Genomic DNA, 27,906 nt, shown 5'->3' on the forward strand with positions numbered 1-27,906 from the left:
TTTTGTTAGGCCATCGATAGTTGTTAGGCCATATTGAGGTGACTGAGCTTGCTGTTGCATTTGCGTGGGATTATCAGCTATTAGGGTATATATATTATCAGAGCAACCAAGTATTTTTATGGAATAACGTTTATGAAGTGAATATAATAGTTGGTTCACCGCAGCTTGAGTGCGGGCTTGCTGGCTTGGGTAACTCATTTAAAATCGATATTATTTTACGTTTCGCTTGTTGTAGGAGTTGATGTGGCACATTCAGTAGAGACATTCCTGTCGAAATTTTGGAATAATTTATTAGAATATTGTGCGTGCTTCTTACTCTTTATATTTGCGCCGATTTGTTTGTTTAATTCTTGTGTGTAATGCTGCAATCGGTGAAAGGTAAAATTAGGTACGGTAAATTATACTTATACTTATAAAATTACCAGATTCTGAGATTACTGAATTGTTTATATGGTGTACCGGTACCGGTACTCTAATCCATCAATTTTATTTTAGTAGACTACCGGTACTGCTGTACTAAATTGCATTTCTACGGAAACAAGGTTCTTGAAAAGCAGCCATCGATGTATGTCAGTATGTAGAGACTAACGTCTGAACGTATGTTTTACTAGGACTGAATATTTTTTATTGTCATAACACAGACACTGATTGCATTCAGGTGAAAGACCTGAAGATGGAGTTTGAAACTCCGCCAAACCTTTTACTGTTTTAGTTTAACTACTACAGTACTAGGCTATTATATTAGTGTGCAGAGAAAAGAAGAAAAATATTGGATTTGTATCAACTCCTAGCATACGGCTTGCGGTTATGTAAAACTGCATATGCAGTGTCCGATGTCACACATAGGGTGAGAATATATGGCAGACATTACGATATTTCACTCTTCAGCTATTTGTTCTAATTTAAGCCAGTACTGCATTAATAACCTTGAAACTAATTGTTCTATTTTCGTGACTATTCATTGTCTAATTAACTGTTACTCAACTATTTGGTTCCAAGGTAAATTGAAATTTATAGGTAAAATACTGAAAATGTGAAATTAACATAGTGCAGTAGTGTTTCTGTGATTGATGAACTTCATCGAACAAGTATAGACTGACAGATAATATCTTCTCCTGCCATTACATTTGTAAATGTTATTTTTTTAGTTTTAAAATATGAAGCTTGTAACTTGGAATATTAATGGCCTCAGATCAATGAAAGGACCAATTAAACCATTTCTTGATGGGCTTGACGCTGACATTATATGCTTTCAAGAAACTAAAATAACAAAAGATCAAATTGAGAGCGATTTAGCATTAGTTGATGGATATTCTTCATACTTCAGCTTTTCACAAACACGCCAAGGTTATTCTGGCGTGGCCACATATTGTAAAGCAAATACTACACCATTTCTAGCACAAGAAGGATTATTTGATTTTGCAGAAAAGTCTGCAGGAAATGGAGCCATTATGCATTATGGGGATTTAAGTTCAAAATTCTCGCAGGAGAGATTGTATGAAGTTGATAAGGAAGGGAGAACAATAATTACTCAGCATGAATTTTATGATTCAGCGAAGAAAAGAAATGAAAAGTTAACTGTTATAAATGTCTATTGTCCGAGGGCAGATCCAGAAAAACCAGAGCGACAAATTTTCAAAATGGATTTTTACAAAATGTTAGAAACTCGAGCAAACGCAATATTGAATTCGGGAAATCATGTTATTATTTGTGGGGATATCAATACATCACATAGAAGGATTGATCATTGTGATCCTAATGATCCAGAATTGTTTTACGATAATCCATGCCGAGAATGGATGGATGGGATACTATATAACAAAGGTGACTACTCTGCTCTAATACATTTAAATTCAAACTCTATCCAGACAGAATTCTGCGAAGGATTTGAAAATATAAAAAATGTTTCATGCGAAAAAGATTCTAGTACTGATGGAACTGAATCAAATACGGAGGAATCTACACAACAAAATTTAAAACAGGATTCGGAAAATATAGATATTTGTAACAACAATAGAGCAAAATTCATCGATACCTTCAGATACTTTTTCCCACATCGAAAAAATGCATTCACTTGTTGGAACACAATGAAATCTTGTCGAGAAACGAACTACGGCACGAGAATTGATTATATTTTAGCGAATTCTGAGTTTCATATAAATTATGTTAAAAATTGTGAGATTTTACCGGAGATTCATGGATCTGATCATTGTCCAGTCAAAGCAGATATCAATGTAACTATGATACCTGCATCCAAATGTCCGCCATGTTGTACTAAATATATGACAGAATTTGGAGGCCGACAGCAGACTTTGTCATCCTTTTTTTCTCAAAAAGCAAAATCAAAATATGATGATGAGCAGCTTTGTCAAAGCCCTGTAAAGACAGTAGTATCTTCTTCACTAAAGACCTCTACGCAGAAACTTTCTAAATCATCTGTTTCAAATTCCAAAAAGCGGAAACATGAAAACAGCAGTAATACTGTAAGCAAACAGACGAAACTACATTTTTTTACCAAAAATAAATCTTCAAAACCTAAAGTAAATATGGAAATAAACACTAAAAAATCAGCGAATACTTTGTCTCTTTCTCAAGAAAAACTCGAATTCATGCCAAAAATTGATAAATCTTTCACGACAAAAAGCTCAAGTGAAGTTTCAAACTTTTGGAAATCAGTACTGAAAGGCCCTGAACCTCCTCCATTATGTAAAGGTCACAACGAACCTTGTTTTCTTAGAACAGTTAAAAAAGAAGGTCCAAACTTAGGAAAGCAATTTTATTGTTGTCGACGTCCTGATGGACATAAAACTAATCCTGAAGCAAGATGTTCATTCTTTCAATGGAAGACCTGACTGAAACTTTTCATTGATTATCTTGTACCAACCTTGATAAATGTTCATTTTTCGGACATATCCATTTTCAAGTTGAATATTTCTTATTAAGGAATAAACTTTTTTAAGCCTTTTTAGATATCAGTATTCTTTACTGAGAGAAAGAATAAATTTTAAATGCAAACTTGATTTATGGTAGTTATTGAGTAGGCTATTTAACCGCTGCTGCCCTCACAGTATTGGTTTCAAAGTCATGTTTATACCCAAATTTTTCAGCTCACAATAAATTTGATATTTCAAATTTCGATGGAATCACACTAACTACTTAAATTTTATGCAAATCTTATCATGTTAACATCTTTTTCGGTATAATAGTTGTTTTTAAACAGCGCAATGACGTATTCTTGTAATAAACTATGCCATTCCTCCTTTAATAATAGTTGTGTTTAGCTGGTCATGATTATGGAAAATTTTCATTTTACTAGGCCTACTAAATTGCTGATTTATGCTTATGGATATAATTTGATGCAATTTAAAAGTAGTTCAGCTCTCGTATTTCTATTTCAGCCAATTTAATAATATATTTTCATACTTCAATTTGCAGTGGTTACTATATCCATAATCAATTTGTTGTATTGATTTTTGGACTAACGGACGGACTATCATTATAAACTTTGAATGTGTTTGCTAAGGATGCTTTAAAACAAATCTATAAAACACTGGATAATATTGCAAGCGTATTAATATAAATATAGCAATATGATGCCGATGGGGTGGAACCAAATACGACAAGCAAAAGTTGCTGATGTCCAAGGGCAAATGAGGCACAATCATATGGGTCAGAATCAGCAGCAACAGTATAGTCACCACCAACAAATGAATCCCCATACAATGATGATGCACAATCAACAAGCTCCATCCTTTGATTGGAATCAACAGCATATGATGCATCAACAACAAATGTATTCTCATCCTATGATGGGACATTTTGGAATGCAAAACCCACAAGTGAGTTGCTTATGGTAGATGTTTCAAAGATTTGATTCGAATAAAAACAAAACTAATGATATTATAAATATTCTGTTTTTGTGCTAAATTTGTCTGTATTGTAGAGAGGGAGGTTCTTTATGTCAAAATTGCAATGTGAATTTTGACATACCCGTATAGAGAAATTTTGATGCTCTGCTGATCAATTTATCGTCATGTTTTTGCATTTCTTGTTAATAAAAAGCTTGACCGTATTGGCAGCTCATCTCACCACTCATGGAAAATTCATTGTATACTTAAATCAGTGCCATTTTATGTATATTTTGTGCTTAACTATGTTTTTGTTTCACATTTTGAGAGAATTACCAGCTGTATTTTTTTTCTGTATTTTTGTATTCCATTGGCATACAAGTATTAATTAATACAATATGCCATTGTAATGACTAGTAATTAATCTAATTACCTAATCAACTTGTATTTTTAGATGATGATGGGAATTGCAGACAAACCACCAGAGCCATCAGAACCTCCTCCTCCATCACCACCTGCTCCATTACCCAATGACGAACCCCCTCCAGCTCCCCCTGCTGCTGAGCAGAAGGTAAGGCTTTCTTTATATCACCTAGAATAGTTTTAGTAATTTGGGAATTTAGTCACTCACTCACTGCTAGTTGAATTACTAGTTAACTAGAAAATGGCCCATTCAAACACATTATGCTTTTTTCTTTGCAATATTTGCCTAATATATTGCTGGACAGGCAACGAGTTTAGACTAGAATTATGAACACAGAGAGAGTTATAGAGAAGAATTTTGAAACAAATAGGATAATTCGGGTTCTTCGACAATGTATAAAAAACTAACACATTGGATGAAAATTCAGGAAAGTTGCCATAACAATCAAGTTCAAAACATGGGATGTAAAAGTACTCCATGGTCAATCTTACTGACATACAGAAGTATTGTGCAACTTGCGTCCCACGGGCCAAGTGCGTCCCACAGAGGAAAATTATGTGGCTAACGAAACAAGTTTTCAATTTAGTTTAATTTGGTATGTGCAAGTAGTTCCATGCCTATGAGGCTATACCGTTCAATTTTTTTTATTCGTGCCTATTATAATGCCCTTACAGCTAGCTTGAGCGAAGCGAACAGCGCATATCAAGCAATAACCAAAATTTTTGTACCTGCAAGCTGCAACTACTAGAGAACCTATGTTAAATAAAAATGCGGCTCGTGGTTTTACCCAGATATTTTTATCTGGCCCTTCTGTATTATAGTTTGCACACCACTGACATGAAGTCTATGAAAAAGACAAGATGCTTAGACCTTAGAGCAGTGGTTCTTAAACTTTTTCGAGCGCGACCCAAATCTGAGTTTTATGAATACTCGCGACCCAATCCTAAAAAACGCAAAATGTGTTTTTAATGTTAGTACAGTTTGACTCAAATACAGACAACTATTTATTAGAAACAGTCCATTGACTCAGTGAGATTGATGAAACTGAAATTTCCTTTTTCATTATATCTTCAATACACAGCTCTATTTTACTTAACGCAATACGTAAGTTGTCACGGGTATCGAAGCGATTGCGAGCTTAGTTTTGATAACCGTCAGTGCCAAATATCCTCGCTCGCACAAGTTCCTTGTCGCTAATTGTAGCAGAAAAGGCGTCCGCTGTCCGTCGCAAACACGACATCCTAGCTGGCCTTCCGTATCTCTCGCAATATACAACTTTTTACTCGTCACATGTGCACGCACTGCTTCGTTCGCGGTAAATGGTGCCTCGAGATGAAGTCACATTTTCTCTAGATATTGAATAATCTAATGTCGAGAAGCGAGCTTTTTCATTGCGTCGTCTATTACAATTTTCATTACCAAAAAGACACCCATTTTTGTTTATTTTAATCCACTAAGACGACATTCCATGCGGTCAACACATCGACAAGCGACGTGCATGGTTACCGATACCATAAAAATAATACACGTGACTGGCATATCAGAATTGTGATGTAACAATGAGCTCAAGACTGTTCTTACCGTGAATAAAATTTTTTATTTCATTATTTTTAAATACCAGAGTTTAGAAGCTAAATTGAAACATTGGGAAAGCTGAAAATTCGTCCTTCTCCTCTCAGATTGCCCTTGCATTGACGACCTTGTCGCGACCCATTTTTAAACCTTCCGCGACCCATGTTTGGGTCGCGACCCATACTTTAAGAACCACTGCCTTAGAGGATATTATTATAACAGTTTGATGATTTTAATTTCAGTGGTGGGAATCTGAAATGCGGAATTTGCAAAATATGCATCATAGAAATGAATTGGAACGATTATCTGGTGAAAAATGGTTTCAAAGTATGAATACAAGTCAGCAGATTGAATGTTGGCAACACAAACTGCAACTTATTAATAAGGAGAAAAAAGGTGATTTATTTTATATCTATCCCATTTCTCAATAGTCCAAATCTGAGTTGAAGACTGGTTTAACATTTCACTTCAAATAAATGTTATATATGGACTGTCAGTTTTACGAGGGCTTGTTTGGAAAAGCTGAATTATTTATAAAAAAGGTTACTAAACTTAATTTGCATTTCAACTTTTTCACAAGGCAAACAATGTTAATAATAGTTGTTAGAAGAAAAATTTCATTGTATGTTACCCCGAAAATTGACTTCTCTGTTAAATTAGAAGAAGCTGAGATACACTGGCTTAAATATAGCTATCAGTACTTTTGTGTGGCAAAGCTGTTTAACTATTTCAAACAAAATTGGATTTTTGTAGATGCATACCCTCTTACATGATCTAACTAGCCTAACCACTCTCGAAATGAGAATGAAGATCATGCATCTTAAAAGAACAACTGGTTTACTTATCCCTGTACATAACTTGGACAGAAAACTGATCTTATTAATAGTTTTTCTCTCCCTAAGATATACTATTATTAGAAATCGACACCATCAATTTTTTAAATTTTCATATCCAAGTGTGTATTACACCATACGTGTTTGTTTTAGTGCAAAACAATAATGCAATTCACAATGAACAAGTGATATCAACTTCATCACAAAGCATTCTTCAATCATCTAGACCAGCTATTGTTCCTGCACCTTCAGTCTCCGCTCCTTCACCTATGAGACCCCAACCTCCTATGCAACAGGTAACACTAGTAGCCATCACTAACAGTAATTCATTCTGTATTTCCTATCTGTGAGAGAGAGATTATTTTTCGTCAACCAGGAAAAACAAGCATTGCAACAATAAAAATTCTTACAACAATGTACGCAAAGTGTTTCGATATAGGCAGGGGATCGATACGACCATACGGTCATCAGAGTCAGCTCCCTCCATATTCACTATTTTAATTATGTATATAAGACTGACGGTTAGTGAATGGTGTAAAAAAGGGCTAACTGTTGTAGAGTTGTCTAGAATTCTTCGGAAAATTTTCAGGTTTGGCAATATAATTGTTTAAGCTTTGTACCCAATTCGGTATAGTATCATAGGATATATTTCTGGGGTTCGAACCCCCACTAGGTATTAGGTAATTTCCATGATAATGATTAAATTTAATGTTTCTACGACACTGTTTCATATATATATATATATATTATATATACAAATATACTGTTTATTTCGTAGAAAGGCATCTCGTTTTTCTTATTGAGCCTTCTCTTTCAGTCTTGTTCAAGCATCCTTGTGGCTATTGCTCTGTATGCATCCAAACCAGAAAGCGCTTGCTCTCCAATAGGGCTACCTAATAATTTAATATCCTAGTACCGTCTGAATGACTTGATTCTTGACCTCCTTATCCCTGAAGTCTACAACTCCAACTGGCTGCATATAGGAAGCACAACTTGTAGTAATGTTGTCATTGCTTTAAATTTGAATCTATACTTTCACTTCTTGTTTTTGAGCAAAGGTCATTATTGTTCAAAATGTTCTGTGCATATTCATTATATTTAACTGTTGTATTTTTGCATGATTTTTCTAGACTGGTGATGTTGAACAAGATCTGATGAAAGCTAAACAAGAAGAGGAAAATATTAAACAACAAGTTCTGGTAAAAAAAAAATGGTATTTTCTGTTGGCTTACCAGAAATAAGGCATACTGTAAGAAAATTTATTATACTACTTCGGAGTCATTGTTCTTGTTTCTAAGGTTATCCGATTTTCCTTCACACTTAATCCTAATGAATGCTGGTATTAAATACTATCTTTTTTACTTTTGACTCATTCAGTGGCAATTTTATATTGTTTTTTGAGTACTGGCATCAAGTTATGTTGTCAGTTGGTTTGTGATGTATATTTCACATAGCCAATGGAATATAGGAATGGTCTGTTCCTGCTTACTACCAGTATTTTGCTCTTTGTATCACTGTGTTAAAATTTTTCTGCTTACGCTGGTGACATATTGCGCATTTACATTTACTATAAAACATAATGGTATTAGGCTACATAGGAGTTTAGAAGGAATTGAAATGCAGATCTGTGCACTAGGAGAATTTTAATCACTATACTGGGTCAAAGTGCTGTGCTTGTGATATTGAAATAGGGAATCTTCAATAATTCTGAGTTTTTCTGACATTGAGTAGATCCTTCTGGAGCTCTAAAAAATATGCAATTTCGGAATAAGGCTGTTAATTATGACGACTTAACAAGTATATTGCCATTGCATGAATTTTCTTCGTAGAATCTCGTACTTTGCAATGTGCTGAAAAACCTACTGAAAAAATGCTATGAATGTAAAACTACTTGGAAATTACTTTAAATAGGGCAATAAGGTATCTTGAACATGTATAATTTTATAGCATTTTAGTGTGTCAAATCAATACTGGAAATACAATTGATTATTGATAACACTAAACATAATGTCTACTTCATAGTTTCTGTATTAATGGTAGAAAAAAAACTCAATGCGAGCTTATGGTAAACTCAACATGGTTTCTCATCTTTACTTCCTAGCTTCGTAGGCCTGTTTTTTTTTGGCTGCTGCGGCACGATAGTATCTAAGAAATACCCTATAGATGCATCGTTTGCACAACCTAGTTACGCCGCGAATTGACGCTCATTGTACCGCATAGCCTACCTATTATGGCTTCTTTATGAATTTGTATTTAGTCGTTACTGCTGTCATGGCACACTTTAATACGCTATTGCACTGCACTGTTGAACATATATGTTGTGTATTTTCTGTATTCATATTTTTTTCAACATAAGTATTCCACCTCATAGCAAAAACTTCAATGGCTTGTCGGTTTTGTTAGTTAGTGTTTCTTTCCGAATAGTAGCGTTAGAAAGATGATAAAATTTTGTATCAAAACATGCCAATATGGTATGTGACTAATTAATGTAACCATGTTTGCGACATCCGTGAGAAATATTCTTTAGACATTTGAACGGCAATATGGAGAATGGAGAAAGCAGTTTGAGGATTGGAAGGATAAACATAAAGCTCATCCTAATAAAGAACAATTCGCACAGTACGAAAACCAGGTAATTCTAAACTTTTTTGTCGCTGAATTGTTGTAATTTAAATAACCTATCTCGTTGTTTTTGTATTTCAGTGGATGACCTGGCAGAAGCAAATGTCTGATCAGAAAAAACAATTCGACGATAATTTAGCATCAATAAGAGCTCAAATTAATAGTTTGGAGCAGCAGAAAAACTTATCAGCACAACCGAAGTCTGCACCTAATATACCAGGACAACAAATTTCGGAACAAAATCCCAGATATCCATTTCAACAACAGCAAGTCCCAAGACAATGGATGGATCAGAATCAACAAAAATTCAACCGATCTTTTGGTGCAATGGAGCAGAGACCACGACTTGACTTTAATCAAAGTGGAAATCAAGATTTTGGTTATGATAATAACCAACAATTTGGCAATAACCAGCGGTTTGAAGGACAACGCTTCGAAAATAATCAAACCAATATGGCCACTAAACAAGGGCCTCGGTTTTCAGCACCTGGTGCTATGGACAATAGTTCATTTCAAAATCCTACTCCCAGATTTGAAACTCCTGGGGCATATAATGAAAATCGTGGGCAAAGACCCCGGTTTGGAAGTGATATGGGTCGAAAAGGTCAATTCTCAGCTAATTCAGGTGCTCCACGATTTCGAAACCGCGCCCCTCCACCACCCCCATCTGAAGAAGAATATTTTGAAGAGGAAAATAATGAATTTGACACTCAAATGCATCAAAACCAGGTAAAATAGATGAAGGTAGTCAATAATCATCGCTTCATTTTCTGAACTGCTTACAAGCTTTTTACAAGCAATCTGGTTCAGTAGTTCTCAAACTTTTAGGCCATGCCCCCTTTTAGAATTTGCCAAGTTACGCACCCCGCCTCTAAAATAACTAGTTAACAATAGGCTACAAATAACAAATAGTAAGGCGATAAGGTGATGTAAGCAATAAAGAAATGTAAATATTCAATAAGGCAGGCAAGATTATATCAAACAAAATTTTTAATTATCTCCATTCCTCCTCAAAAAATTGTCTACGATCCCATCTACCACTTATCTAGTTGGTACACCCTGATTGAAATGAAGAAATTCTGTATCTATATTCTAACTTACAATATTTAAGTTATACTAATCATTTTGTCTTAGCATTTGGATTTTCTCTTATTTTGAATGGAACAGCTTATTAATCACATGGCTGACCAAAGCCATATTTTATTCCAAAATTTATTTACCAAAGTTTATTCTTCAATTGGTCTTGGACTCCTGCTTGGTTATTACATGAACAACGCTCACAACAGCGAGAGACGTCCAATGACTTTAACCTATCATTGTACTCTATAGCCACAGGTATTGATTGACCCTGTGGTGATAAGTGGTGTGATGGCAAGATGTTTAGTTTAGCGAGATATGCTGACTAGCGAGCTGATTTGTCAAATTATAGCATTATTTTTCCCGGTGTGTGGGGTTATGATGCGACACATATTTTTAGTAATTAACTATCGGATATATTTTCTTTAGGGAATGAGAGGTCCTCGACCTGGTTTCAGGCCTGGGTTTGGTCAGAGAGGCCGTGGGATGGGAGGAAATCGATTTGATGGACCAAGACAATTACGGCCTGGTTTTTCAAATGATGCAAGATTCAGAGGACCAAGACCCAGATTCTCAGGTATTTTATTTTGTTGAAGATTTGGTATTAGTAACAACTGTGTTTTGACAGTTGATGTGCATGTGATAACATTGAAGATTCACATTCACAGGAGTAGAAATTTTTTTCGTTGTTCTTAATTAATAAACAAAACAGAGGCGTAGACAAGAAATTTCACAGGGTGGTTCTGAAATTTCTAATTGCCAAGTTAGACTGTAACATCTTGCGTGTCTGGCCGAAGCTGGAAACATGGGTTTCCAAGAGTCTTACTCTTGAGTGTCTTAAAAGCGTTTCAAGCAACAAAAATTGCTATTTATAATACAGAGAAATGCTTTTTTTACATATTGAATGGTGGTCCCGACCCTCAACCCCCCCCTTCCATGGCTACGCTCCTGGTCCGATACCTTGTAAAACTATCATAATTTGAATGCAAAAAGTGCTCAAACCATGAAAACCGACTTCGCTGGGATAGGAACCTGAACCTAAGGATTAGAAGTCCAAGGGCTATCCATTGTATTATGTTGACTCATAAAACTTCAGTCAAATAAGTTTTTCAGCTATCTCAAATAAATTCTATTTCGATGTCCCAGCAAATGGGGGTATTATCAACTTGTATTGGCCAGGAATCGACTTCTCTCACATGGCAAATGAGACTCTAAAAATACAAACGAATAAAAGTCTTGGTATCTTATTATTTTACAAAAAAATTGATCAGACTTTTCAAATTTCGATTTAGGCTTCGAGTCTTTCGTTTAATAAGTTTCTTTACGTTTAGGTCACCAGGCACGTTTACCTGGACCAAGAGGACCGAGGCCGCCCAGATATGGTCGTCCAGACATGACATCATATAATGAAGAAGATATTGGAAATGAAGAACAGTATTATGACAATGAGGGATTCAATAGTCAGAACAGAAATATTACAGCCAACTCTGGTTTCGATGAAGACACTTTCGATTCAAATAACTTTTTTCAAGGCGATGAAAATTTTAATGAACAAGTAGAGGATGGAACGCCTGGACCTTCAAGATTGCAAAATAAAGATAATAACAAGAGAGGCAGAGGTAAAGTAAGACCGCAGTTAAATCAAACTACTTTATGTCACACTTTTTACGAACAAATCTTCTTTGATTATGGACCAGGGGTCATCTTATCGTCTAGTTTTCATAGCTATACTATTTTAGTTTAGATAGTGCCTTATGTCCATTTTTAAGTTCGACAGTTTTCATAGAGAATCTTTAAAATTCAACTTGTCAAATTTTGTTCCAACTTCAGGGAGAGGGCGTGGCACAGAGACAGCAGATTATAAAGTCACAAGAAATATGGTACCAATGAGCTTTGGAGCCAGCAAACGTAATAAGACAACGAATCGTTTAGATACATTTACAATGCATGATGCTAAAACCAATCAAGAAGATGCACTATCTTTCACAACTGACAATAATACATCAAAGGTAGTATTACAAAAAGTTTTTACAAGAAAGCTTGATTGTATTTATGTACTTAATCAATGAAAAGCTTAAGTAACTGGAAAATTCGATACTCATGTAGTATGTGTACCAGGTTAGGGTTAAGCCATAATTTTATTCTGATTATTACGAGTTCTGGGACTGCTTGTGTTAGTCAAGTGAATATCCCCCTGCCTATAGGTTTCTGTCCCTTCACACAACTTCACAACTTGATGTAAAGTAGGCAAACAAAATTAGTTACTTCTATATTGGTACACATACTCCTGAAGCGCCAAATTTCAAGGAAAATACGGCTTGTGTCTTTTTCTACCACCAATGACCATGCATTCAGCATTCTAAGCTATTTATGTTTTCATAGAATGGTGCAATTCCATGTAATGTTTTTTTTTTTATTTAATACAGTGATCATTCATGTTTGTCACTTCGAACAAGGCTCTGTACAGCCACTGATATTTTTTTAAAGAATAAAAATTTTTTCAGTTTGGATTGCCATTCATTACACCCTGGAACGTGGAATCGTCCCTAGATATTGACTTTTCTGTCCTAATTATTTTATGAATTTATTTCAAAATCTTTGCTCATCTGTTCATTTTTTTTTTTATGTTTGTGAAGATTAATCCTGAAGATGATTATTCACATTATATGGAAGAATATGAAAGTTCTCCTGCTTCTGAAAATCAAGCTAGATCTGGTAGAGGTTGGTGTTTTTTTGGGGTACTCCTGAAAAATGTAAACCAAGATGGCAGACACCGGAACGTAGTATGTGTACCAGGTTATGGTTAGGCCATAATTTATTCCAATTTTCCTTATTTTAGTTCTATTACGGCTTACGAGTCCGGGGACTAGCCAAGTGACTTTCGTAGTATTTGTACAGAAATTATGGCCTGAACTTAACGTGGTACACATACTACGTTCAGGTGTCCGCCATCTTGGTTCACATACCTTGTGAGTACCTTTTTCACGATGATATGATAGGCAGAATAAAGTGTAAACAGTTGCTATGCGGAATTAATGAGTGTATATTTTTTGCGAAGTAAAAATATATTAAAATTCTGTGTTCAGGTTTGGCTCACTTGCTCAGAGGCAGGGGATCATTTTCGGGTAGAGGGTCTGCCCGTGGCAGGGGTCGTGGCGATTATGGACCGAATCGGGGCAGGGGTAGAGGTTTCGCTGGTCGAGGTAGGAGCATTGGGGAATCAATTGGTGATGAAATTACGCCAGCTAATAAGTTGATAAATGAAAAAGGACAATTTAATGAGGGATTGATGAAAAGATTATCTGCAAGTAAGTTATCCAGATTTTAGTTCTAAAGTTGCGCAGAGTGCCCAAAAAAAAATCAGAACTCATCAATTTCTTGATTACTTCTACGAAAATGAAGAAAACGTTGTAACGCTTGAACTTCTGTATGTTTGTACCCGAAAGTTTCAGCAATCTAGAAGTCACGCTTTGCACAAAAGTTATGTTCTTTCTAGAATATGTTCCCAATGATTGAGGTCTTGTGTTGAGCCACCTTGTATCTATGTTTTCTATTTTTTTTTTATTTGAAGCTGCTGCTACAATATAACTGTTTCAAATTTGGTTAATTGAAATATTATATCAGAGTACAAATTATTAGGATTTAGGACAATCTCTCTTATTCTAATACATATAAAGTGTTCATAAAGTAATAGATTGGGTAAAAGAACTTTGATGTGCCTCATGCAACTACCGTAATTGTTGGCATAAAAAGACGTAATAAATGAAGTGAAAACTTAGAACAAAGTAAAACAAACCTGGTTAGAACTGATCCCATAATAGAAATTGTATCAAGTTCCATGAATTCTCTCTCTTTCTTCATTATTTGTATTTATAATTTGATATTTTCAGTGGCTGGTATTCCGAGTGCTAGCAATGACTCAATCAGCAGCAGAAATGAAATGCCCACCAAGCCACAGGATGGTACTGATAATGATGCACAACCAACTACTTCTACATCTGGACCAATTAACTCTGAAACAATCATGCAAAAAGCGAAAGAATTGAGTACTTTAGATATAAAAAATTTATTGTCTGCTGTCAAGACTTTCAAGAATCCATCAGATACTGTCAAAACTGAGTAAGTGAAGATTATGATTTTCATGTGTAATACACGCAGCATAATATGTTGGGTGCTATGGATTTTTCAAGTAATATTTAGATTAAAACAATACATGGTATATTCGCTTCGACCAGTAAGAAAATGAAATTTATCACTGTGTGGTAACATGTGAAAAAGATAATTTGATAATTTTGAAACCATTTACAACTTTATGATGGAATGATTAACTTTGTCTTTATTCTTTAGGGCTACATAATTTTAAATTTTAAAAGGCCTAAAATACACATTTAGTACATTTTTCTTGTAAGTGTGCCGTGAGTTTTCATCCTGATAGTCTGGCAAAAGTTGGGAACCGCTGGTGTAACCAGTTCCTAGTGTAGAAATAATTAACATTGAAAACTAACATTTTTATTTCTTCCGTAGGTCTCCAGATAAAGAGGGTTCCAAGATACCAGAATTAGCTCCGACAGCCAGGAGGAACGAAGAATACAGCGACTCACAAATGAATTTTGACGAAGCTGCTTACACTGCCTATGAGGAACATTATAACAGACTTGCTAGAGGTTTGTATGTAAAATTATATTTTAGAAGTAAAGTATAACAAGATGATAATAAAAGATTTTTTTGCACAACATTTTATGCGTCTTCACCTTAAAAGGCGCTGTATGCTAGTAACATTTAACAAAGTCTACATCTGTAGTTTTTTTTTCAGTTAGCTCAACATTCACTTAGCTTTGTGTATGTAAAGTTATTTTTATAGAATTTTACTATGTCCATAACAAAATAATATTTGATTATATGAAACTGAGGGAATCCTATATAGCTCTTATTAAAATACAATTGTCTATTACCTCGAAAAATCATTGTACCAACTCTACCAAGTGCTCAAGGCGTTATACATACTTAACTATAATGGCGTCCCATGGTAAAATTATGGGTTCTAATCCCATGCTCATCACCTCAACTTGGGCTTAAATTGATTGGGCCATGCTGAGTCAGTTCAAACAAACTATGGTAGCTCTTTACTTAGCAGTGACTTCACATGCAGAGCCTTATTCAGAATGTAAAGCATATAAATATGTTGTATAAAAAAATTAAATCTGCACTTTTTGTTCATTTCAAACATTCTTGTTTCAGAGATTGATTCTGCAGGTTCTTCTGCTGCTGCTAAATCACTATCCACTGATGCTCCTCTCACCGAAGCTGAATTGGTTGCTGCTGGCCTCGATCCTGTGTCCCTGGGTTTACGCGATGAGGACTTACTATTGCAAGAATATGTAGGTTTACTTAGTCTCTCAATTCTCTCAATGATCAATTGAATAATTTTTGTAAAAGCGGTTTCGCGCAAACTAGAGACTTGCTTTGTTGTAACAATTTCTGTGCGGCTATTTTTTCTAAAAAACGACCTTGTCTGCTATGCTGATTTGGTACTATCGTACTCGTAGTGTATGTACCAGGTTAGGGTTATTTCAATTTTCTTTATTTTAGTTCTATTATAAGTTCGGGGACTGTATGTGTTAGCCAAGTGAATTTACCCCCTGCCCATAGGTTTCCGCCCCTTTACACAACTCGACGAGAAGTAGGCGAATAAAATTAGTTACCTACATATTGTTACACATATTTCTGGAGCGCCGCTGATTTTGTGTACTGCCTAATATGTCGCATGAGTGAACAACTGAAGTTCATTATAATTAAGTCATTCATTTCAATTATTCATATTTTATATTTCAGTTATATGATCCGATGTTACAACGTGGAGGAATTAGAGATCCTTTGCTTGATCCGTACCTTGAGCAAGAACTACTTCTACGTGAACTTCGAGATAGAGAAGCTCTTAGAAGAAAAGCTGAGTTAGCTCGACGGGAAGCTGAATTTCGTAAAAATATTGCTGTGAGTATTTTCCTCATTTGTTTCATGAATGCAACCTGTTTGTGTATTAACTTGTGTACTCGAAGCAGCGATGTGGGGTCTTAGATAATCACAACCAAAACTGCGGAAAAAAAGACATCAATATTTTAGATTTTAATCCTGTGAAAACCCAATAACTGTTTTTTGTCAGAAAGTTATATATAACAGCATAAATTTTCATTATAAGATAATCTTGTGTTTTAATGTTTTTCGTATTCCAAAGATGTATTCTTTGTATTCTATGAGAAATTAATACAAACATAATATGTTAAATAACTTTTTGACAACTTTTTGTCAATGTTCATCGAATGATACCACCCAATTTTATACTCTAACTGAAATATGTTCTTTGTTTACAGAGACCTATTTTACAAGCTCAGAAAATTGTAGAAACAATTGATTATAGTCACGGTGAGTTTTTGTCACACAACTTTAAGATTTCGAGTTTCCAGTACTATAATAATGAAAGAGCAGAAATGCAGGAAAGTTAAAATAAATAGGGATTTGGTCGATTTTCAGTTTTTTACTGTTTTAGGAAAGTGAGCCATGCTGCGTTTATTGTTTGGAATGATAATTTCTCAAATTGTCTAATTCTCACTTATTGCTCCAATCAAGAGTTTAAATTTCGATTCAATTAAAATTCCAATTCGTATTAGACATCCCTGAAACTTCATTATACACTTAGTATTTTCCACAATTCTGCTACAAAACTGTATATGATCACAAGAATTGTTTGGTATTGTGCATGATTGTTTTACTTTTAAATTTTTCTTAGGTTTGAAGAACACCGATGGTAATAAGAAGGATGAATTTGACGGTGAAAGAAGATCATCTCCACATAGAGATAATTGGAGACGTTCTCCTACAAGAGACGAATTTAGAAATATCCCTTACGATAGAAGACCACCCGATACATTTGACTACGAACGACGTCGTTTTCCACCAATTAGCATGGACGAACGAATGCGTATGAGAGAACGTGGGTTGCCACCCCCAGGAATGGATCCTGAAATGATGCGGGAGCGAGGATGGCCTCCTGGTCCCCCACCTTTTGAACGCCAGCGATCGCCCGTTGATCCTAACAGTTCGTTCGTGGTCGAAGAGGATGTTGTAAGAGAAAGAGAGTCAATGGAAAGACATAGGAAAATGTTGGATCGTGAAAAAGAGTCCATGGAACGAAGGCGTGACACAGCGAATAAAATTGCGGACTCAAGAGAGAGAGAAATTGAGAGAAGTAAAAGAGAAAGAAGTTTAGAGAGATTGCAAAAGATGGAAAGAGAACTCATGGAGAGAGAGAGAATTTTAAATGAAAGGGAACAACGCTTGAAGACTCCTCCAAGGAAGTCGAGGGACAGGGTAAGCTATTTTGGGTTTTATAACTTCATTCAAGACTCTTTTCAAATTGTACAATTCATGGTAACGGATGTTTCCCCAATCCTTGGACAAAAAAGAATTGTTCCAACACTTTGCCATTGCGAAATTTTCAAAGCTTATTTTGAGAGTATTTTTGTGGGGAGGCACATGCAAACTGATTTATATCTTCAGATTTTGTCCCAAAGCTGCTTTCATCAAAAAAGACTGACAGTCGATTTTAAAAGATTAGTCTATCACGTTTCTCAGGACTTTTTGGCTACTGCAGCTGAACTAAAACACTATTGGCAGGGTTATCTGATTTACCTTTTTCACAATTATTCTTGAGTTGAAAATTAATTGTTTACGCTTGTGGAAACATCCAATATGATATTTTGAATGTAAATTAGTTAACATTTTATCCCACTGTTTGAGTGTTACGTCAAGTCTAGAAAGAAGGTCAAAGAATTTTCATATTTTCTCTGTTTATTGATTAACGATCCTTCGTTTGATCATTGCAGAGAGATCGAAAAGAATGGAGAGCTGAAGGTCGGCCGTCTTCTCGCAGTCCACCAAGACGACGTTTTGAAGAAGAGAGACCAAGAAGGTGCAGTTGTTTGTTTCTGTATGACTGTTTTTGATTTTTACATAATCCCGTTGACATAATTCCCGTTTGTATTCATAAAATGAAATATAAAATAAAAACTTTTTTAGGTTAAATTTTTTTTCATTTGATGTGTTTATATGCTTTTTTACTCTGATCAACGCTCTGCACCAGCAGACATGGTTATGTAATTTGGTGCTTTATCTTGGAAGGACCAGTATATTCTAGAATCAGTATTACCCCCTTATCCCTGGAGGCTGGGCAACATGAGATTATAACTTGGGACGCCATTTCATAAGCACAAATATAATTATTGTTGCTATTTATTCTGGCTCATTTACTATTTTAGAATCTTTTGTAAATAAAAGTGATCGTTTTTAAACACAATAATCTCTTAAAGTAAAATCATTTGCATATTTTTCATCATTTAATTCTTCTAGTGACCGACGTTTTCGCAGTAGAAGCCGAAGTAGAAGTCCAAACACAAATCGCGGGAGAGATCGAGATCCGGGTAGACCAAGAGCACGTAGTCCTCCCAGAAATGATTCTCGACGAAGAGATCCGGATCGTGACCGAGGAGGAAGGAATGAAAGGAGGTCGAAATCGCCTGATCATCGTCCAACAGAATTCAGAGATCGCAGAAGATTTACGAGTCCTTCTGGAGATCCAGTTCGAACAATGTATGTTTATAATTAAGTTGAAAAATGGAGAAATATAGCATTTTGTTAATGATTAGAAAGCCTGATTAGTTGGATAAAAGTTTCAACTGGGTGGCATTATACATTGTGTTTTATTCTAGATTTCATTTGTTGGTTGAAAAAGGTTGAATTTTTGTGCCTCGATTTTCACTCTTTTAATCTGTCACACCTTGCACGTAACCTTTTTTGTTTTTTGAATAAAAAAGAACTCTACAATTTTCAGATTATCTACCACTTTTTGAATCTCTTAATTCTGAATAATGTATATTTTGGCGATATATTTTTGATTTCACATCAATGACCAACTTTTAAAAACTGGTTTTCATGGTTTTTATGATTATCCAGATTTGTTGGTGCTTATATTGATGTGATGTCTAACATAAAATCAAATTTTTGCTAATGTTTATAAAACTATGCATTTCTATTCTGACTTTAATAATTTTCATATCAGTGCCTAATTTTTAAATTCCTTTTCTTACTATTTCGTGAAAGTTATACATTACCTTATCAATACTCAGGTCGCCTGCCAGGTTCAAACAAGCATTGCCGAAGCCAATGAAGATTGAACCTGTAATGATTCGTGTTGAAGATTTGTTAAATGATCCTGCGAGACAGCGACGTCCAAAACGAGTATTTTCATTAATCAAATCTGTATTAGTTAAAAATCGATCTAAGACTTTATTTTTTTCAAGTCGTGATTTTATTAAACTTTTCGAGTAGTCATGTTTTAATAGAACTTTCCTTTTAGATTGTCATCATTTTACGAGGCTTGCCTGGTAGTGGAAAGACACACATTGCAAAGTTAATCAGGGTAATCTGAATATACTTTTCTAGCTGATTGTACCTGCTTCATATGACGTTCATTCGTGCCTTTTGTTCCAAACAAACCCCGGTACAAATTTCCAGTGATAGATAAAATGCTAGTGCTTTTGGAAAGACTGGTCAAAAGCTTTCAATATATTGGCCAACTTTTTTAAAATGTCCCTACTAATGCAAAAAAAATAAAGAGACTTCAAATACTAGGATAGAATTACTAGGATATGCTGTTATTTCATTCGAGAACACTCAAATTGTGGTGTTAAGAGAAAGAACTACATTAGTTCATAAATCAATCGTTTTTCTACTTCAGAATTGAAGTACGTACCTGATAGTATACCAACACAGTAGTTAATTCTAATTGCTGCAATATGTTAACTGCCTGAAATGTTTTGAATAGTTTGAAACTTTATGAAATATAGCTCAATTGAATTTACCTGAACGATGACAATAATATATTATGAATTCAGAAAAAGTTAAGCTACTACTCATTTGGTAATTAAGGTGTGTTATTGCTTTGCATTCTACATTATATTATTCACATTGTAATTAATATATTTCGTTGGACAGGATCTTGAAACTACCAAAGGTGTCACTCCAAGAGTGCTTGGTCTCGATGATTATTTCTTAGTCGAGAACGAAAAATTTGAGAAGGATTCTGAAACTGGGAGAATAGTGAAACGAAAGGTAACAGATAATGATATGTTAACGTTCCAAAATGAATGATGACTTTTCCTTAATAATCAATTGTACAATTAAATGACTTGCTTCCTCAAGTGGTCAGATGTTGGTTCGTGCTTGGGATTGTGGCCGAATAACTTTGAATTATATCTTGACAAAAAGTTTATTAGTTTATTTCCAAATTTGGTATCTCTTCTTGCTCATTAGTTTTCAACCTCCCCATTTGTTGTCTTTATTTTTATTTTCACATCAGAATATCATGAATTTTCATTTGCAGATATAGTCAGTTTTTTTTATTATTTTTGCTATCGTATATTAGTTTGTTTTTAATGGCCAACATTGGTGTTCAATAATATCTTTAGCCTATACTAAAAATTATATTGTTCCTGCCAGGTTCATGAATATGAATACGAAGCTGCCATGGAACCATCGTACAGAGATAGTTTGTTAAAATCTTTTAAAAAGACACTTGAAGATGGATATTTCAATTTTGTTATTGTTGATAGTATCAATGATAAAGTTTCACATTTTTCTGAATTCTGGACAGCAGCAAAGAAAGCTGTTTTTGAGGTGATTCCTTCTGGAATTTTATTTCTTCATTCAATATTTGGACTCTGGAGTCTGAGGCTCTGAGCGGAAGTCATATTTTCGAACCCTCAAAGCCAAGCTCAGCTATTAAATCTCCTCAAGTGGGGGTCCGAATTGTAATTTATTTGTGATAATCGGACTCACAATTTCTGACAGAAACTGAAAAGGAATAAAGTTGTTTGGGGATTTCAAGGAGATATTTGACTTAAGGCTTGCATATTTCCGTTTTTGTTGTTGAAATTTTTTTTTCTCGCAATCTTGAGTCAAACAAGTTTTCTATCGAAATTAGAGCCAGACTGTTTTTTAAATGGCTGGCGTTTAGAGTGGTAGTTTGGTGTAAATTTTACCGATTGCGTAGACCAGTGGTGCGTGGAGCTAATTAAAAATAAAAGTATTTGTTAGATTTGATCTTTCCAGCCTTATTTTAGATATTTACATTTTTCCATTCCGGTATTTACGTTCTTTAAAGTCGTTTTTTTTTGTATAAAACATACTTTCGCTTAATATTTCTAATTTGTAGCTTATTGTTACTTTTGTTAGCTAGTTATTTTATAATTGGGGCGTGAGACCTTACAAATTCTATAAAAGGGGGCACGGCTTAAAAAGTTTGAGAACCACTGCCATAGACTTTTTTGTGATATAGTACATTTACTGCAGAACTGAATAATTTGTTTTCTGAACTAACAAATACTCGTAGTTCTACTACAGAAGTTATACTAAGCTAATGTTTTATTCTAAGGTTTATGTTGCTGAACTGCTTGCTGATGTTCATGTTTGTGCAAAACGAAACATTCACAAACGTCGACTAGATGAAATACAAAAACTAGCGTTCGACTGGGAAGAAACTCCTTCACATATGATTCGACTCGATGTCAGACAGATGTTACAGGATTCCGAGATACAAGAGGTATAATATCTTAGGGTAAAATTGGATATTGCACTGTGAGATCTGTATAATCTTGGCTGTTTACACTGACAGCAGGATCATAATAGTTAATAACATCTAGTGCCCATTTGAATCCTAACAATGTTGCAGTCTGCTATTTTGACAAATATTCAATTCATTTTTTCGAAGTTTAAGTGGACCATTTTGCTGAGATTTTGTTGACTTTGGGCGAATTAAATAATCTCAAATATTCAGTACCCAAAGATGGTAGAGAGGAAGCTGTTAGAAAATCTACTGCGGTGTCTGATATTTCTCCCAAAATTTTGCTGTTTTATTTTAATTCATGGGAACACTTATTTATGAAATATGTGAATAAGTGCCATCAAACATGCCTGCCAACCTTTTTAGTAAACTCGGTGCTCCGGTAGACAGTTGAAGCCTTAAATGTAACAATGTATGACCTTAATGTCAATATTCGAGCATTGCTTTCTTGTTTTTATAATGAAGGTTGAGATGGGTGATGTATCTGATGAAGAAGAAAGTGGAGACTCGAAGAAAAACAAACTAACACCGGAACAGCTGGCGGTAAGGTCTATGAGAATGGTTTGTAATTAAGGTTTCATGTGAGACCGTACTGATGGCTTTAGTAAATTTAATATGCTTAAATCAGAGGTTCTCAAACGGTGAGGGTGTGTAGCTGATTAAAAATGAAAATATTTGTTGGATTTGATCTTGCCCGCCTTATTTTGGATATTTACATTTCTTTATTTTGGATATTTACATTCCATCCATGTATTTTCAACAGTATTTTTGAGGTGGGCGTAAGACTTGACAAATTCTAAAAAGGCAGCTTAAAAAGTTTGAGAACCACTGGTTTAAATAGTTGATATACTATGTCGTTTGGATGTTTAAATCTTAATATTGTGAAAAATGTTTGGTAAATTTCATTTTTGTAAATAATTAAGTGAATCATAATTTGTATTTGGTTGGTAGTAAATGATAGAAAAATTATTTAGTATATTGCTGGACCAATGTTTAAGATATTTATTGATTCTTGCAAAAAATTTGATAAGTTAGGGAGGAGAAGCTTGAACAACATAGCCTGAAATATAGAAGCTTTTAAAGCGAGTTCTCTGTAGATGTTTCTCTGAGCTTGCCTTGTTTACATCGGTAACACTGGCTTATCAGTAAAAGTTCAAACATTTTGTTATTTGTGGAGTTTTTATTTTGTTGCAATAAATTTAAGTCCTAAAAAAGCCAAGCTAAGCAAAAATTAGTTAACCGTACATTTAAAAGCCACGCAGTTAAATATTTGGACTCAAAATGTTATTTATAAACATTTAAACCAGTTTCAACCGTGTCCTAAAAATTCGCTGTAGGAAATCTCGCCACATAAGAAAAATCGCAAGAACATTTTGCTGTAAAACAAGTATTTGTGATAAAAACAGTTAGGTTAATAGAGTTAGGGTATGCTCCTAAATAACGAATCTTTTTTAAATAAGGCAATTTTTCATACAGTGATTTTTCCTATACGGAGAAATTTTCTGTGGCAAATTTTCCTAGAAGCAGTTTTTCACCAGCTTACAAAACACTCCCAAATTGAGCACCAAAAACTACACAATGGTGAGGAAGAGGAAGATAGTTTCTAGGGCCAAAGTCACATTAGGGAATAGATTGTTGTTGTAAATATCAATTCAGATCGTCAGGCAGATAGGGAACTTAGAAGAAGTTTGTAACGGTTAATCCAAAATGATGGAGGTTTTTTATGTTTCACTGAAATCTATTCAAAATGGGGATAGGATTTTTATATATTCAGACAGGGAGAGAGCAAAATCAATGAGACGGCCTATTCGGTGCATATCAGATAATTGTTAAGCTAATTTCAATTAATGTCAATTTCTATATTTTATTATAGAAAGAAGTAATAGGTAAGGCTTTGATTCATCTTAAAATATTTATACCCAATGTTTAGATTTGACTAAATGAAAAAAATTAGTAAAAAGATATTACCTTGTATAATTGAAAAGAGAGTTTAAGGAAAGAATTAATAGTTTTCATATCCAGTGATGCATCCAGCATCAGTCAATGTTATTTACTGGGTATTTACGTTTTCTGCTGACACAAAATCAGCACACACAGAATGAACATTGAGGTTTAGCATCTGAAATGTGTAATTTCTAACTCCAATAATGTTTTGAATGCACGTACTTTGCACTAGGCCAGTGGATCTCTACATTTTTGCTGCTTTTTTCACTCGAAACAACTCCCTGCCAGGAGACGCTACGCTAGGCTACATATTTAACATGTGAGGGGTGCAATATAGGTACCTATTTTTTTTTTATCTCTGGTAGATTTCGTTCAACAAACTGCTCAAACCAAAACTATTCTATTAGATTTATGTCTTCATCAAGATGTTACAACAAGAAAATTATGTTAAGCAATGTTTTAATGGGATTTGTGATATACCGTAAGTCACTATTTCAACTCACAAATTTCACAATATTTTTACTGCTACCATTGCAATAGGCTAGTTTTTTTCCTATTTACCCGAAGTTAGAATTATGATAACTCAGCAGTGATTAGAATATCAGGCTTTTAGTAAGAGCATGACAGTCTATTGTTCAGATAAAATCTCTGTAATTTAGATAACATTTACAGTTTGCCTCATTCAAAGGCAAAGTGGCGAGTTAAATTATAACTGAAATGATCTATTTGTATGTAGATATACAAGATAGGAAATTAATGTTTGGCGAGTTAAATTGTAACTGATATGATCTATTTGTATGTAGATATACAAGATAGGAAATTAATATTTTTATTTGGTAGAAACTTTTGGAAGTACGGTGTCTGTAACTGTTTGTCAAAATATCGTCACAGTCCAAGTGGCACTGAAATATTTTGCAAATTTTAGGCTAGTTCTCAGATTCCCTTTGTCTCAATTATTACTATAAGTATTTAATCCAAGTTTTAATCATTGTTACTGTTCTAACATTGAGTGCTTATTTAGATCAATGATAAAGTATAATGTGCTTGATATTTGCCTGTAAGGGAGTGAGACCTTTGAGGCAGTTCAATGTTTAACAGCAATATTATTTACCTCCACTTGTATGCATTGAGACTACTTAGATGAGGTAATAAACAAACAGGACTCAAATAATTATTGTTTTGTAGCAATGTAATTACAAAATGTGTTTTTCTGTATTACAAGTAAATAAAAAAATAATTAAAAGCAGAAATAGACTACCAAACAACTATATAGGATGCAATAAATAAATCCACATACTGTACAAATTCTGCCAATCTTCTGTTTTGCTCCTTGTTTGAAAAAGCAATTTGTGAAAGACTATAGAGAATTATAATTAAGTTGGTGTGAACAATACATTTTTTCATAGGTGAAAATGTAACGATAAATTTAAGGTTGTAACTTTATGATGCTTCTAATACTTGTACAGTAGATACAGTCATGACTAGAAGTTTTAGTGTCATTGCTGTACTTATTTCAAGACGCATATAACTTATAGAAAATAGGATTTGGCAGTTGTGAAGTGGATAATCCTTGCGAACTCATTTTATTCACTATCTACATAATTATAATGAAAATATCAGTACGAGTATTATAAAACTACTATCAATTAATGTCAATTTAATAAAAGAATAACTTCAGCAGAAGTCTTGCCATCTAAGAGTCTTAAAAAACTGAAATATGTGTGCGAGTGACTAGCAGGAATCATGTCGTCATAGGTGTTTGATAACATTGGGTGTTCGATTTCGTTATTCTATAAATTTGATGCGAGGGTGAGGGACTTACGTTGGAAATTCCAAGGATGAAAACCATTTTGACAACAAAATCAATATGGTGGGTGCAATCATTAAAAACGCACAGGAGATATTCACTGGGCATAAACGGCTGCAGCTCAGCAAAGGGCGCTCCAACGATTGCTGATAGGAGCTTTTATCTTAAACTCTACTTAGGTAAAAAGTATATTTTGGGAGCAAGAACAATTTTATAATGACTTCATTGACCAAGGTCTCAGATCCATAATCTCAAACTATTCTTGTACTCTCTGTGTTTGGTATTCACAGATCTTAAACATTACCAACAAGGCAACAACGCTGAGTAGTAATGCTTTGTAAAGTTAAGAATTGACAGATCAAAGAGTTGAAACTGTCCTGAATTGATTTATATACCTTTAGAATAAATAAAACAGAATAAAATACTTAATTCCGTTTTTTTTTTAATTGTGCTTTTTAGGCATATGTATTCAGGAGATAGAATTAATATTTTCGTTTTTAGCCAAAATTGTGCTTTGTTCTTATTGTACGAGTCCTTATTTTATATTTTGCATCTCGTCATAATTAATATTATTTTCTGAGCTAATTTCCAGTTGATGAAAAAAGAACATTAGTCCAAAGAAAATTAATTCTATTTGTGCTGTTCCTATTCACTGCAGGGAGTTCCTCAAAGCAAGTGGGAGCTCATGGAAACAAATGAACGCCTAGGTAGGTATTTTATCTAAAATATAAAAACACTTATTAAGCTTAAACTGAAATGATAGGATGCACGCTGCAGATTGAATCAAACCGATGAGCATCATATGGTAAGTATTAAAAATATAGCCTTTGTCTTAAGAATCAATCTGATATAAAAATATATTTTGACATTTGTGAATAAAAGTCTATAGATCTTACATCGTTTTGTTTGAGTATTTGTACAAGGGCAAGAATTCATATTTTGCGCTCCGTTTGCGTCTTGTAGATAAACTGGATGGTATAAAGAAGAAAAAGCCGACTTCCAGCCAACAGCATATGGCAGACTTTCTCAGCGTTACAGACGATTATGTTCAACGAACTGCAGCTCCTGGGAAGAAAAGGGTAAATTGATTATCATGTGTACCAGTATTATGATAAAATAGGCTACCTATTCTTTTATAAAGGCATCTGTGTTGACGTGAGAATTGATGGAATACTTTTTCTGGACATGCTCCCAGGTTTTTGGACTGGTTTGTAAAACCTGTTTTTTGCTTTTTTTAGATTTTGTTTCATTTAAGCACTGTTTTTTGTTTTGGGCATCTTGCTCTTTATTAAAGCTCGATTTGGAGCGTTTAACCGAATGGTCCCCTTGTTTATTAGTATTTTATTGCAAATCTGATTTTTCATAAACCAGTAACTATGGTGAATGCCGCATTGTGATAGAATTGAATGGGGGTGTATTTGTTTCTGTGGATTTTTACTAATAACTGTCACTGTAGAGCTCACATGATAGGTGTGTTAGCTTTGAAACAATAATTTTTGAATTGCCTGTCAACTAATGTATTTAAATAATTTCTTAGGTTCGTTGGGCAGATATTGAAGAGAAAAGTGCCCAACGCAGGATGAGAGAAGTTGGATTTGTTGTAGGGAACACTGACTGGAGCCGTATGATGGATGGTGATTCCCATGCTAATCAAGCCTTGAATCGAACCAAATTTATATGAAATCATGGTTATTAGTGTTCACATTGATTAGTTTTAAAGCAGTAATATGAGGAAAACAGTAACTTGGCGTTCTTATCAAGTAAACATTGTCATGATGATCTGTAAATTTTTTTCATGTTTTTATTGTAGCTGTGCTTTAAATAAAGTTGAATAGCGTCAGTGTACATTCATTCCTAGATTTAGGATTTTCCACGTATTCTTGACAATTCGTTCTTGAGGTGATATTTCAGAAGATCGATTTTTCTGCATCTCGTCGGATTTGTGATCGCCTTGCGCACGATTGCTTCGTGATTCGTCGCGTCGTGCCAAATTGTTAAATGTGAAAGAATGTTTTTGGTCAATAAAGATAACAATGTTAACACCCATGGTCGAACACGAGCTGTGCCGAAATTACACGTGTTGTCCCACTTTTTAGAGAAGACGA

The 27,906-nt window shown here is 34.4% G+C and overlaps 2 protein-coding genes across 4 annotated transcripts; both read left to right on the forward strand.

The window, feature by feature from the left end:
- Nucleotides 1–539: 539 nt before the first annotated feature.
- On the forward strand, nt 540–3,435 carry LOC120330647 (DNA-(apurinic or apyrimidinic site) endonuclease 2-like). 2 transcript variants are annotated; one of them, XM_039397524.2, is made up of 2 exons: nt 540–847; nt 1,149–3,435. In XM_039397524.2, exon 2 carries the CDS (start codon nt 1,158–1,160, stop codon nt 2,850–2,852), a length of 1,695 nt encoding a protein of 564 aa, XP_039253458.2. In that variant the 5' UTR covers nt 540–847; nt 1,149–1,157; the 3' UTR covers nt 2,853–3,435. The 2 variants fall into 2 exon arrangements, with proteins under 2 accessions (XP_039253458.2, XP_077969537.1); XM_078113411.1 differs by having other exon boundaries at nt 579–597.
- An 11-nt stretch (nt 3,436–3,446) lies between these two features.
- LOC120330646 (uncharacterized) lies at nt 3,447–27,646 on the forward strand. Of its 2 annotated transcripts, XM_039397522.2 has the most exons (29): nt 3,447–3,839; nt 4,303–4,419; nt 6,087–6,240; nt 6,831–6,973; nt 7,808–7,876; nt 9,205–9,309; nt 9,381–10,028; nt 10,806–10,953; nt 11,708–11,995; nt 12,207–12,385; nt 13,013–13,097; nt 13,463–13,684; nt 14,267–14,495; nt 14,901–15,040; nt 15,615–15,754; nt 16,209–16,367; nt 16,745–16,796; nt 17,161–17,741; nt 18,257–18,342; nt 18,780–19,019; nt 19,556–19,667; nt 19,786–19,848; nt 20,424–20,540; nt 20,928–21,104; nt 21,862–22,029; nt 22,516–22,593; nt 26,460–26,508; nt 26,765–26,880; nt 27,339–27,646. In XM_039397522.2, exons 1-29 carry the CDS (start codon nt 3,591–3,593, stop codon nt 27,480–27,482), a joined length of 5,058 nt encoding a protein of 1,685 aa, XP_039253456.2. In that variant the 5' UTR covers nt 3,447–3,590; the 3' UTR covers nt 27,483–27,646. The 2 variants fall into 2 exon arrangements, with proteins under 2 accessions (XP_039253456.2, XP_077969536.1); XM_078113410.1 differs by lacking the exons at nt 3,447–3,839; nt 4,303–4,419 and having other exon boundaries at nt 6,100–6,239; nt 6,829–6,973.
- The last annotated feature ends 260 nt before the right edge of the window (nt 27,647–27,906 follow it).

Source organism: Styela clava, chromosome 6 (genome assembly GCF_964204865.1).
Source record: "Styela clava chromosome 6, kaStyClav1.hap1.2, whole genome shotgun sequence".
Lineage (NCBI taxonomy): Eukaryota > Metazoa > Chordata > Ascidiacea > Stolidobranchia > Styelidae > Styela > Styela clava.

What these genes read in the sequence shown, in the direction of transcription:
- LOC120330647 (XM_039397524.2), top strand. Translation starts at nt 1,158, where the DNA reads ATGAAGCTTGTAACTTGGAATATTAATGGCCTCAGATCAATGAAAGGA.
- LOC120330646 (XM_039397522.2), top strand. Translation starts at nt 3,591, where the DNA reads ATGATGCCGATGGGGTGGAACCAAATACGACAAGCAAAAGTTGCTGAT. An exon ending in TCAAGCTAGATCTGGTAGAG is followed by an intron (nt 13,098 to 13,462) that starts GTTGGTGTTTTT and finishes TTCTGTGTTCAG; the next exon opens with GTTTGGCTCACTTGCTCAGA. An exon ending in GGAAACAAATGAACGCCTAG is followed by an intron (nt 26,509 to 26,764) that starts GTAGGTATTTTA and finishes TGCGTCTTGTAG; the next exon opens with ATAAACTGGATGGTATAAAG.